This window comes from Mus musculus, chromosome 8 (genome assembly GCF_000001635.26).
Source record: "Mus musculus strain C57BL/6J chromosome 8, GRCm38.p6 C57BL/6J".
Taxonomy (NCBI): Eukaryota; Metazoa; Chordata; class Mammalia; order Rodentia; family Muridae; genus Mus; species Mus musculus.
The window spans coordinates 19,052,050-19,065,440 of record NC_000074.6 but is presented as its reverse complement, the minus strand read 5'-3'; the positions used below and the strand labels follow the sequence as shown (position 1 = coordinate 19,065,440).

General features: G+C 41.0%; 1 protein-coding gene across 1 annotated transcript; it reads left to right on the top strand.

The window, feature by feature from the left end:
• Positions 1-519: 519 nt before the first annotated feature.
• Defb39 (defensin beta 39) lies at positions 520-12,616 on the top strand. The gene is made up of 2 exons (NM_183038.3): positions 520-691; positions 12,425-12,616. The coding sequence occupies exons 1-2, from the start codon at positions 631-633 to the stop codon at positions 12,586-12,588; spliced, it is 225 nt and encodes a 74-aa protein (NP_898859.2). The 5' UTR covers positions 520-630; the 3' UTR covers positions 12,589-12,616.
• The last annotated feature ends 775 nt before the right edge of the window (positions 12,617-13,391 follow it).

Here is a 13,391-nt window from a genome sequence, read left to right as displayed (position 1 = left end):
GAAAGAAGATTCCCCACTGTGGCTGCCCCCTCCCTGCACCGGGGCAGCCAGCTCTCTCCTGGCATGATTTGGGTGCTGTGTGGAGAGGTGTGGGACAGCCTTAGCTCTGGGGTGTAGATGGAGACTGGAAGCCAATAATTTTTTAAATGGATCCATTTATATCATAATAACATGAAAGTCTGGGGAAAATATGTCTCTCTGCTGCCTATATTTGTCCTGCACTATAAAACAACCAGTATATAAACTATGAGTAAAACTAACCAAAGTGTAATTATTATAAGTTTAAAAACCTTGGGAGTACCTATACTTTGAAAGAATTTGGGTGTCTCCAATGGAGCATTTAAGTGACCTGTTTAGATAAGAGACAAATAGCATTTCCAGGATGAGAGCAAAATCTAGGCCCAGGGTGGGGAATTATGAACTCTGGATTTGAGAAATCTTGGGATACACACTGTGAAGGTTAGCCAATGAACTGTGACTCTAGATTGCCACTCCTCCCTATGCCTCGTCTCAGAGGTTACTTACTTCTGCCTCTCTATTAGAACAGATGCACTCTGTGCTCTGGGTTCATCTTTGAACTAAGCTTTCTAGGTCTGGTCTGGTCTTTAATCAACTTGGTGTGCAGCAATCATGAAGATCTCCTACTTTCTGCTGCTGATCCTCTCTCTAGGCAGCTCCCAGATCAACCCAGGTAAGTACCAACACCTGCTGAACCCCTGACCAGAGATGGGTACACTGGGTTATAGAACAGGTGAAAAAACAAGTTTGGGGTCTAAGGAGCGATCAGCAGGAGAGCATTCCTAATGTCAACACCCTTCAGCCAATTGGCATCAGGGGCATCAGCTTGTGTCAGGTATCAGAGAAGGAGCATGACCAGAATGAAGAGGTAGTAATCAAGATTTTCCAATATCTTCAACTCCCTTCTTTCATAGTCCCCTAGGAAATATTCTTTGTACAAACCATTTTTTTTAACCCCAGGAATGCATAGTACACCAAGAGGCCAGATGTCTATCCGGAGACAGGCATCCACTTCTTAGTGACTTTTCATAGGCCCATTTAACACATGACCATAATAAACTTGGCTAATAGGGAATATGAACTTGATGTGTTAGATTAAGTAACTTGTTGACAGATGCAGAATGTCTTGAAAGGCCTTGTGTAAGAAGCACACACTTAGAATGAAGTACAAGGGCTCTCAGTTTTACTTATTCCTTACAGTGTCTCTGTGAATAAAAAGGAGCAACAATACCTATTTCTTTTTTTTTTTTTTTTAGTTTTTTTCAAGACAGGGTTTCTCTGTATAGCCCTGGCTGTCCTGGAACTCACTTTGTAGACTAGGCTGGCCTCGAACTCAGAAATCCGCCTGCCTCTGCCTCCCAAGTGCTGGGATTAAAGGTGTGTGCCACCACGTCCGGCTAATACCTATTTCTTAGGGATATAGTTTACCCTAATCACACGACCAGTGTTCAGTAGGTGAAAAGCCCAATCCAAGTTGTGATGTGGGTCTGAAGGAACCCTTGATATTGAGTGCTGAAGGGAAGTTACAGAGAGGATCATGAGTCCCAAGAACAAATTAAAGTATGACTTGGGGTGGAATCAACAGGCCACGCAAATGTAAGGTTAGACAACCCTAAAGGTTTTCAAATTGTACACAGTCAAAATGAAAAGTGACTTTTTGAGAATATGATGTGTATATCGGCCAGTAAGGGTTGAGCAAGAAAGTAAAAGATGATCCACTTGGCACTCCCTTTAGGAAAGTTTTGCTTTGCCATGCTGTTAACTGTGTAACATGGCTCTGGCAGAGGCATTTTTAGATCTGGAATCTCTTTGTTCCTTTCCCAATAAGCTGAACATGCATATTATTAAGACTGGGTTCATTTGTTGTCTTTAAAATGAGGCAGAGATGAGGATTTCAGGACACAGGATTCTGTGGATCCTGCTATGTCTACTACTATGTGCCTCAACAAGCAATTTCCCTATGACCTAAAGGATTCACTTCTACCTCTATGTCCTGGCCAGGCTGCTCTTCAGTTATAGATTTCTGATAGTGGAGAACTGGAGAGGAACAAAGACTAAAGAAATACTCAGATCAGAAGGCCTTGCATGAGCTGATGGTTCATGCCAAGTGAGTTTATTAAGAAGCACAGCTTTTAAATATGTCTTGCAGGGAGAAAAATGGGATAGCAGAAAAGTATCATACAATGGGAAAAAGCTATCAGGAAGCTAATCAATCTCTATGGTACAATGGGAACACAGAATATCTCAAGTGTGTCACAGACTGGGCACACAGTGGCCTTGGGACTGATCAAAGCCTTGCTTCTTTGAAGCTCTGGCCCAAGCCCCCCCAGTGCAGACTTTACTTTGGTCAAGAACACAGTTTTCCCTTTCATCAAGGTCTCTTAAAAAGCCTTGGATCAGCCTGGCTCCCAACACTCACCTCTGAAATATTCACCAAGAATCTCCCACAGTTGCATTCAGAGTCCATCTGGAGACTGTATGCTAGCTGTGCAAGACTATAACACTCCCAACATTCCATTGATTGGGCCACAGTAGCTGGTTAAAAGGACAAGGGGAGGCACAAATGTTGTCCATTGTGACCCATTAACAAGAATTTCCTTCTTCATTTCCAGCTAACTAATATCTATGGCCTGTCTTCTACACACAAATTTGAGTCACTTGATTGGGAATGGAAGAAAAATAGAATCAGGAGAAGGAGAGACATGGCACTTTGAGAGCCTCTGAATGCAATATCAATATCTACCCCAAGTTTCATAATAGTAAAACAGATCTATCCCTTGGGCTAAAAAAAATTATTGGATTAAAGTCTATAGAATGACATCAGATGTCCAGTGACCAATCACAAACTTTCCAAGAAACTAACATGTTTCCCAGTGTTTTTTTTTTTTTTTTTTTTTTTTTTTTTAGAAAACTAGATTTTAAACTCAGCAAAATGTGACTTTGCTTTCATAGAATAATTGAAAAGCATTCAGTCTGTCTGGGACTCAATGTCTCTCTGCAAGTAAGGGGAAAGAGGAAAAAAAAAAAAGACAAAAAAATGGCTAGTTGTCCACCAAGGTAAAATGAAGAGAATTAGAATGTGAGAAATGGCTGAGATCAATCCAGCCCCTTCCTTGATAAATATGGGATGCTGCAGCCCAGACAGGCTGAGGAGATAACCAGCATCACTGCATAAGGAGGTTTGAAACACAGAATGTAACTGAATTATTCCACACAACGCCCATAGCTACATCATTCTTTTTCCTTTTTTTTTTTTTTTTTTTTTTTTTTTTTTTTTTTTTTTTCCGAGACAGGGTTTCTCTGTATAGCTTGGCTGTCCTGGAACTCACTCTGTAGACCAGGCTGGCCTCGAACTCAGAAATCCGCCTGCCTCTGCTTCCCGAGTGCTGGGATTAAAGGCATGCACCACCACGCCCAGATACATCATTCTTGTTTTTAACACAATTTAGTAAAGGAAAAGCCAGAAATTGATTCTTATGAAAAAGCAGGATGCAGTGCTCATCCAGGAGTGTGCTTGGATGGAATGAAAATTAATACAGGACTGGGAGAATCCATCCTGTTCTGAGCTCTGTCTTTGTGGACTTTCTGATCTGTGAAGACAATTGACATTTGTCATCTGTTAGATCAGGGAGACATGGAATGAACTGGGTTCTCTCCAGCTTTCCTTTCCTCTGAAATAATCCTATTGTATTAAACCTCTTCTGCTTAGTAATTGTCTTTGTTTCTTTTTCTGATGTGATATAGTATTCTGACAAAAACCACACAGGCAGAAAGTATTTTATCTCCCAGCTCAGCATATACACTGTAGCAGGGAAGCCAGGGCAGTGGGAGCTGAAGTAGCCTGTCATATAGTATCCATGTTATTGATACTGTTATCTACTTGACACAGTCTAATCTAGAATGGCAAGAAAGAGAATATCAATGACAGATTGTCTAGATTATCTGTAGGTGATTGTCTTTATTCCATTAACTAAGATAGGAAGGCATGCCCATTAAGAATGTCACCATTTCCTAGTTTAGGGTCTGGACTGTAAGAGACTGCAGAAAGTGAGCTAAACACTGGCATGCAAGTTTGTTCTCTCTCTCTCTCTCTCTCTCTCTCTCTCTCTCTCTCTCTCTCTCTCTCTCTGTGTGTGTGTGTGTGTGTGTGTGTGTGTGTTTATACATGTGTGTCTGTGTCTGTAGCTGGCTGTCTGGCTCTCTCTCTCTCTCTCTCTCTCTGTGTGTGTGTGTGTGTGTGTGTGTGTGTGTGTGTGTGTGTGTGTGTGTGTATGTGTATGTGTCCTTCCTCACTCCCTTAGATGCTGAGAGCAAAGGAAGAACTACCATCTTTAGACAGTCTGTCTGTCTGTCTGTCTGTCTCTCTCTCTGATTTTGATTGTGACTGTAAACACTAACTGCTTCAAGTTCCTGCTACCTGGATGTTCCTGTACTGATGAACTGTAGCTTGTAATTATGAACTAAGCCCTTTCTCTCATAAATTGTTTTTGTCAGAATGTTTTATCATAGAAACTGGAAAGGAAACTACAATAAGCCACAGTCCAAAATCAGATAACTATGAATGAGTACATCCTTCCTCAGTTTCTCCATCTTATATATTCCATGATGCATGCCTGGGGAATGGTCTCATCCACAGTTAAAATGAGTCAGTCCACATCAATTAACACAATCAAGACAATCTCCCACAGACATAAAAAGAGGCCCATTTCCTGTCTAGATTTTTTCAAGGTAGCAATTTAAAAAAACAAATAACAGGAGCCTGATACGGATGTTTCTTGAGAGGCTCTCCCACAGCCTTACTGATACTTGTAGCCCCATAGGAAGAACAATAATATCAACCAACCAGACACCCCAGAACCCCCAAGGGCTAAACCACTAATCAAAGAATACACAAGGAGTAACCCATGGCTCCACCTGCATATGTAACAGAAGATGGCCTTATCTGGCATTAATGGGAGGAGAGGCCTTTGGTCCTAGGAAGGCTTGATGCCCTAGTGTAGGGGAAGACCAGAATGGAGGCAGGAGTGGTTAGGTGGGTGGGAGAGCACCTCATAGAAGCAGGGGGATGCAGTGGGATGGGGTGGGGTGGAGGGGAAACTGGGAATGAATATAACATTTGAAATGTAAATAAATAAAAAAAATAACCAATAAAATTTTAAAATAAGAACCGGCCACCTTCCTGGTGAGAGCACAGGGGTCCACCCGGCCCGAGAGGCTTCTGCCTCACGTTCCGTGGGAGCCACCTTAGTTCCAGGACTCCGCGGCGGGCGGTCTGCGGGTGAGAGTGTGGAACACAGAGGCCAGCAGCTTCTGGACCGGGCGAGAGCCACAGAGCCTCTGAGGCGGCGCCATTTTCGGCTCCAGACAACCTGCCACATCCTGGTCAGAGCACAGGTGTCCCCACAGCCCGTGAGGCTTCTCCCTCACGTTCCGCGGGGGCAACCTTGATTCTGGGACTCCGCAGCGGGAAGTCTGCAGGCCAAAGCAACACAGCTTCTGGGAAAAATCCTGTTTTGGGCCTTCATCTTCGGCCAGGAGGAGGTCCAAACACCAGATAACTGTGCACCTCCCTGAAAGAGGAGAGCTTGCCTGCAGAGACTGCTCTGACCACTGAAACTCAGGGAAGAGAGCTAGTCTCCCTGGTCTGCTGATATAGTGTAACAAAATCACCAGAGGAACAATCTCTAAACAGAGACAACTATAACAACTAACTCCAGAGATTACCAGATGGCGAAAGGTAAACGTAAGAATCTTACTAACAGAAACCAGGACTACTCACCATCATCAGAACCCAGCACTCCCACTTCGCCCAGTCCAGGGCACCCCAACACACCTGAAAAGCTAGACCTGGATTTAAAAGCATATCTCATGATGATGGTAGAGGACATCGAGAAGGACTTAAATAACTCACCTAAAGAAATACAGGAGAACACTGCTAAACAAGTACAAGACATTAAAGAGGAAACACAAAAATCCCTTAAAGAATTACAGGAAAACATAACCAAACAGGTAGAAGACATTAAAGAGGAAACACAAAAATCCCTTAAAGAATTGCAGGAAAACACAACCAAACAGGTGATGGAATTGAATAAAACCATCCAAGACCTAAAAAGGGAAGTAGACACAATAAAGAAAACCCAAAGTGAGGCAACAGTGGAGATAGAAACACTAGGAAAGAAATCTGGAACCATAGATGCGAGCATCAGCAGCAGAATGCAAGAAATGGAAGAGAGAATCTCAGGTACAGAAGATTCCATAGAGAACATCGGCACAACAATCAAAGAAAATGGAAAATGCAAAAAGATCCTAACTCAAAACATCCAGGAAATCCAGGACACAATGAGAAGACCGAACCTACAGATAATAGGAGTGGATGAGAATGAAGATTTTCAACTCAAAGGACCAGCAAACATCTTCAACAAGATTATTGAAGAAAACTTCCCAAATCTAAAGAAAGAGATACCTATGAACATACAAGAAGCCTACAGAACTCCAAATAGACTGGACCAGAAAAGAAATTCCTCCCGACACATAATAATCAGAACAACAAATGCACTAAATAAAGATAGAATACTAAAAGCAGTAAGGGAAAAAGGTCAAGTAACATATAAAGGCAAGCCTATCAGAATTACACCAGATTTTTCACCAGAGACTATGAAAGCCAGAAGAGCCTGGACAGATGTTATACAGACACTAAGAGAACACAAATTCCAGCCCAGGCTACTATACCCAGCCAAACTCTCAATTACCATAGATGGAGAAACCAAAGTATTCCACGACAAAACTAAATTCACCCATTATCTCTCCACGAATCCAGCCCTTCAAAGGATAATAACAGAAAAAAACCAATACAAGGACGGGAACCACGCCCTAGAAAAAACAAGAAGATAATCCCTCAACAAACATAAAAGAAGACAGCCACAAGAACAGAATGCCAACTTTAACAACAAAAACAACAGGAAGCAACAATTACTTTTCCTTAATATCTCTTAATATCAATGGTCTCAACTCCCCAATAAAAAGACATAGACTAACAGACTGGCTACACAAACAGGACCCAACATTCTGCTGCTTACAGGAAACCCATCTCAGGGAAAAAGACAGACACTACCTCAGAGTGAAAGGCTGGAAAACAATTTTCCAAGCAAATGGTCTGAAGGAACAAGCTGGAGTAGCCATTTTAATATCGGATAAAATCGACTTCCAACCCAAAGTTATTAAAAAAGACAAGGAGGGACACTTCATACTCATCAAAGGTAAAATCCTCCAAGAGGAACTCTCAATTCTGAATATCTACGCTCCAAATGCAAGGGCAGCCACATTCATTAAAGACACTTTAGTAAAGCTCAAAGCACACATTGCACCTCACACAATAATAGTGGGAGACTTCAACACACCACTTTCATCAATGGACAGATCGTGGAAACAGAAACTAAACAGGGACACAGTGAAACTAACAGAAGTTATGAAACAAATGGACCTGACAGATATCTACAGAACATTTTATCCTAAAACAAAAGGATATACCTTCTTCTCAGCACCTCACGGGACCTTCTCCAAAATTGACCATATAATTGGTCACAAAACAGGCCTCAACAGATACAAAAATATTGAAATTGTCCCATGTATCCTAACAGACCACCATGGACTAAGACTGATCTTCAATAACAACATAAATAATGGAAAGCCAACATTCACATGGAAACTGAACAACACTCTTCTCAATGATACCTTGGTCAAGGAAGGAATAAAGAAAGAAATTAAAGACTTTTTAGAGTTTAAATGAAAATGAAGCCACAACGTACCCAAACCTTTGGGACACAATGAAAGCATTTCTAAGAGGGAAACTCATAGCTCTGAGTGCCTCCAAGAAGAAATGGGAGAGAGCACATACTAGCAGCTTGACAACACATCTAAAAGCTCTAGAAAAAAAGGAAGCAAATTCACCCAAGAGGAGTAGACGGCAGGAAATAATCAAACTCAGGGGTGAAATCAACCAAGTGGAAACAAGAAGAACTATTCAAAGAATTAACCAAACGAGGAGTTGGTTCTTTGAAAAAATCAACAAGATAGATAAACCCTTAGCTAGACTCACTAAAGGGCACAGGGACAAAATCCTAATTAACAAAATCAGAAATGAAAAGGGAGACATAACAACATATCCTGAAGAAATCCAAAACACCATCAGATCCTTCTACAAAAGGCTATACTCAACAAAACTGGAAAACCTGGACGAAATGGACAAATTTCTGGACAGATACCAGGTACCAAAGTTGAATCAGGATCAAGTTGACCATCTAAACAGTCCCATATCACCTAAAGAAATAGAAGCAGTTATCAATAGTCTCCCAGCCAAAAAAAAGCCCAGAACCAGACGGGTTTAGTGCAGAGTTCTATCAGACCTTCAAAGAAGATCTAATTCCAGTTCTGCACAAACTATTTCACAAAATAGAAGTAGAAGGTACTCTACCCAACTCATTTTATGAAGCCACTATTACTCTGATACCTAAACCACAGAAAGATCCAACAAAGATAGAGAACTTCAGACCAATTTCTCTTATGAATATCGATGCAAAAATCCTCAATAAAATTCTCGCTAACCGAATCCAAGAACACATTAAAGCAATCATCCATCCTGACCAAGTAGGTTTTATTCCAGGGATGCAGGGATGGTTTAATATACGAAAATCCAACAATGTAATCCACTATATAAACAAACTCAAAAACAAAAACCACATGATCATCTCGTTAGATGCAGAAAAAGCATTTGACAAGATCCAACACCCATTCATGATAAAAGTGTTGGAAAGATCAGGAATTCAAGGCCCATACCTAAACATGATAAAAGCAATCTACAGCAAACCAGTAGCCAACATCAAAGTAAATGGAGAGAAGCTGGAAGCAATCCCACTAAAATCAGGGTCTAGACAAGGCTGCCCACTTTCTCCCTACCTTTTCAACATAGTACTTGAAGTATTAGCCAGAGCAATTCGACAACAAAAGGAGATCAAGTGGATACAAATTGGAAAAGAGGAAGTCAAAATATCACTCTTTGCAGATGATATGATAGTATATATAAGTGACCCTAAAAATTCTACCAGAGAACTCCTAAACCTGATAAACAGCTTTGGTGAAGTAGCTGGATATAAAATTAACTCAAACAAGTCAATGGCCTTTTTCTATACAAAGAATAAACAGGCTGAGAAAGAAATTAGGGAAACAACACCCTTCTCAATAGTCACAAACAATATAAAATATCTTGGCGTGACTCTAAGTAAGGAAGTGAAAGATCTATATGATAAAAACTTCAAGTCTCTGAAGAAAGAAATTAAAGAAGATCTCAGAAGATGGAAAGATCTCCCATGCTCATGGATTGGCAGGATCAACATTGTAAAAATGGCTATCTTGCCAAAAGCAATCTACAGATTCAATGCAATCCCCATCAAAATTCCAACTCAATTCTTCAACGAATTAGAAGGAGCAATTTGCAAATTCATCTGGAATAACAAAAAACCTAGGATAGCAAAAAGTCTTCTCAAGGATAAAAGAACCTCTGGTGGAATCACCATGCCTGACCTAAAGCTTTACTACAGAGCAATTGTGATAAAAACTGCATGGTACTGGTATAGAGACAGACCAGTAGACCAATGGAATAGAATTGAAGACCCAGAAATGAACCCACACACCTATGGTCACTTGATCTTTGACAAGGGAGCTAAAACCATCCAGTGGAAGAAAGACAACATTTTCAACAATTGGTGCTGGCACAACTGGTTGTTATCATGTAGAAGAATGCGCATCGATCCATACTTATCTCCTTGTACTAAGGTCAAATCTAAGTGGATCAAGGAACTTCACATAAAACCAGAGACACTGAAACTTATAGAGGAGAAAGTGGGGAAAAGCCTTGAAGATATGGGCACAGGGGAAAAATTCCTGAACAGAACAGCAATGGCTTGTGCTGTAAGATCGAGAATTGACAAATGGGACCTAATGAAACTCCAAAGTTTCTGCAAGGCAAAAGACACCGTCAATAAGACAAAAAGACCACCAACAGATTGGGGAAGGATCTTTACCTATCCTAAATCAGATAGGGGACTAATATCCAACATATATAAAGAACTCAAGAAGGTGGACTTCAGAAAATCAAATAACCCCATTAAAAAATGGGGCTCAGAACTGAACAAAGAATTCTCACCTGAGGAATACCGAATGGCAGAGAAGCACCTGAAAAAATGTGCAACATCCTTAATCATCAGGGAAATGCAAATCAAAACAACCCTGAGATTCCACCTCACACCAGTCAGAATGGCTAAGATCAAAAATTCAGGTGACAGCAGATGCTGGCGTGGATGTGGAGAAAGAGGAACACTCCTCCATTGTTGGTGGGATTGCAGGCTTGTACAACCACTCTGGAATTCAGTCTGGCGGTTCCTCGGGAAATTGGACATAGTACTACCGGAGGATCCAGCAATACCTCTCCTGGGCATATATCCAGAAGATGCCCCAACTGGTAAGAAGGACACATGCTCCACTATGTTCATAGCAGCCTTATTTATAATAGCCAGAAGCTGGAAAGAACCCAGATGCCCCTCAACAGAGGAATGGATACAGAAAATGTGGTACATCTACACAATGGAGTACTACTCAGCTATTAAAAAGAATGAATTTATGAAATTCCTAGCCAAATGGATGGACCTGGAGGGCATCATCCTGAGTGAGGTAACACATTCACAAAGGAACTCACACAATATGTACTCACTGATAAGTGGATATTAGCCCAAAACCTAGGATACCCAAGATATAAGATACAATTTCCTAAACACATGAAACTCAAGAAAAATGAAGACTGAAGTGTGGACACTATGCCCCTCCTTAGAAGTGGGAACAAAACACCCTTGGAAGGAGTTACAGAGACAAAGTTTGGAGCTGAGATGAAAGGATGGTCCATGTAGAGACTTCCATATCCAGGGATCCACCCCATAATCAGCATCCAAACGCTGACACCATTGCATACACTAGCAAAATTTTATCGAAAGGACCCAGATGTAGCTGTCTCTTGTGACATTATGCCGGGGCGTAGCAAACACAGAAGTGGATGCTCACAGTCAGCTAATGGATGGATCACAGGGCTCCCAATGGAGGAGCTAGAGAAAGTAGCCAAGGAGCTAAAGGGATCTGCAACCCTATAGGCGGAACAACATTATGAACTAACCAGTACCCCGGAGCTCTTGACTCTAGCTGCATATGTATCAAAAGATGGCCTAGTCGGCCATCACTGGAAAGAGAGGTCCATTGGACACGCAAACTTTATATGCCCCAGTACAGGGGAACGCCAGGGCCAAAAAGGGGGAGTGGGTGGGTAGGGGATTGGGGTTGGGTGGGTATGGGGGACTTTTGGTATAGCATTGGAAATGTAAATGAGCTAAATACCTAATAAAAAATGGAAAAAAATTTTAAATAAAAATAAGTTAATAAAAGCAAATAAACTGATCAAAAACAAAAAGGAGAAACATATATATCAATGCATAGATTAATAATGCCATTTTAAAAAGCAAACACAGCAATATACTTTCAAAACTTGATTTCTATTGCTCTTCCGAGTACCAATCAGCTATAAGTATTTCACCAGGGGACATAGAGTACATGAAGCATCCTTTTAACGTCATGCCAGCATCTGACAGCTCCACAAAAGGAAACCCAGAGGTGGTCACCTCTGCAGAGTCTGATTGGGGATGACCACTTTAGAGGCCAACATTAGATTTAGAACATTACTTTTTCAACAATCATACACAACAGAAGTCAAAACCCCCAAAATGTAGAGAAAGGCTGAGACAGAACTCAGGAAGATGGGTTTACAGTGAGCAAGTGAGGGCCTTAGGCTGTGGTGCTTCTCTGAGAAAGTGCTGGGGTGGGAAAGCCGAATGTCACTCCATTTCCTCCCACCACCATAGCACCCCTGTCCCACTGAACAGTTTGTGGTGATGAGAATTTTCTACAGCCAGAGATGGCAGTTCATCCTTTACTCTCAGCATCTAAGGGAGTAAGGAAGGAGCCTTTCTGTGAATGAAAGCCAGGCTGACTTAAATAATGAATTCTAAGCCAATAAAGCCTATAGAATGAGACTTGTCTCAAAATAAATAGAAAGGAGGTATTCTCCATTTTTCTTTCTAATGTAATAAACATAATCTAAATGGGTGTTGAGCAATGAGGCTCCCTGGTAATTCTAATTCAGAGCAAATATTATTTTATTAGAGGTCTTAAACATCACTTGTGGAAATTTTTCTAAAAATGCTAAATGTTTTCTATATACTTTGTGCAGAACTCTCCTACCTTCCACAAACATGCTAAAAGCTCACTACGGCTGTAGCGAATGGTCTGAGATTTGTTTCTCATTTTCTTGCAGTTTCTGGTGACGATTCAATACAATGTTTTCAAAAGAATAACACCTGTCACACCAACCAATGCCCATATTTTCAAGATGAGATCGGCACGTGTTATGACAGAAGAGGCAAGTGTTGCCAAAAACGCCTTTTGCATATCAGAGTTCCAAGGAAGAAGAAGGTGTAACCAGTTATAATAAAGGAAAACACCCTGAGCTGTAGCTTCTTTGTACTAAAATGAGCCACCTATAAATTCATATTGAGTTAAGAAAATGTGGGTTATTTTAGGGCACCTGCATTAAAGGACAGGCCACTCTAAATCCCTGTCTGATAAAGTAGAAATATGGCTAGGAATTAAGCAAATAGAATTTATTTGATTTTTTCCAAACTATCCTATTGAACACCTCATTGGCAAGAGGAAGCAGTGGCATGGAGCCACTTCTACCTAAATTAGTTTATGCAGTCAGGACTTGTTCATATTAAACCATCACAACCACACCACAACCTTCGTCATATTTTTAGTTTCCTTGTAGCCACAAGGTACCTGACACCTTTGTATCCCATTATAATCATTGTATTTGGGTTTCTCAATCCAGTGGCCACTATTCCCACCCCAAGTTGGGACCAACAAAAGGACTCCTGCAACACTCTTCAGAGACACTGATAGCTTCATACCCTTAATCCACTAACTTGTTTCTCACATGAATCTGAAAAGATTTTATACATAGAATGTTCCCAGTGTTAGTGAACAAAGAATCAGAGTAATTCTGTGTGCTAATATGAAGGAGAAAGCAGATACTGCTACCTTTTTCATAGTGAGAACTTTGGGCTCTGATGTCATCCTAATACCTACATATAGATCTGGAGTCCTTTCTACATCACTGACACACAACATTAAAGGTAAAAGTGCCCACTAGGAAAAACTACATTATTTGATCTGACCTGATTCAAATTTTAGGGGAACAGCTACAACACCCTTCTTAGATTTCA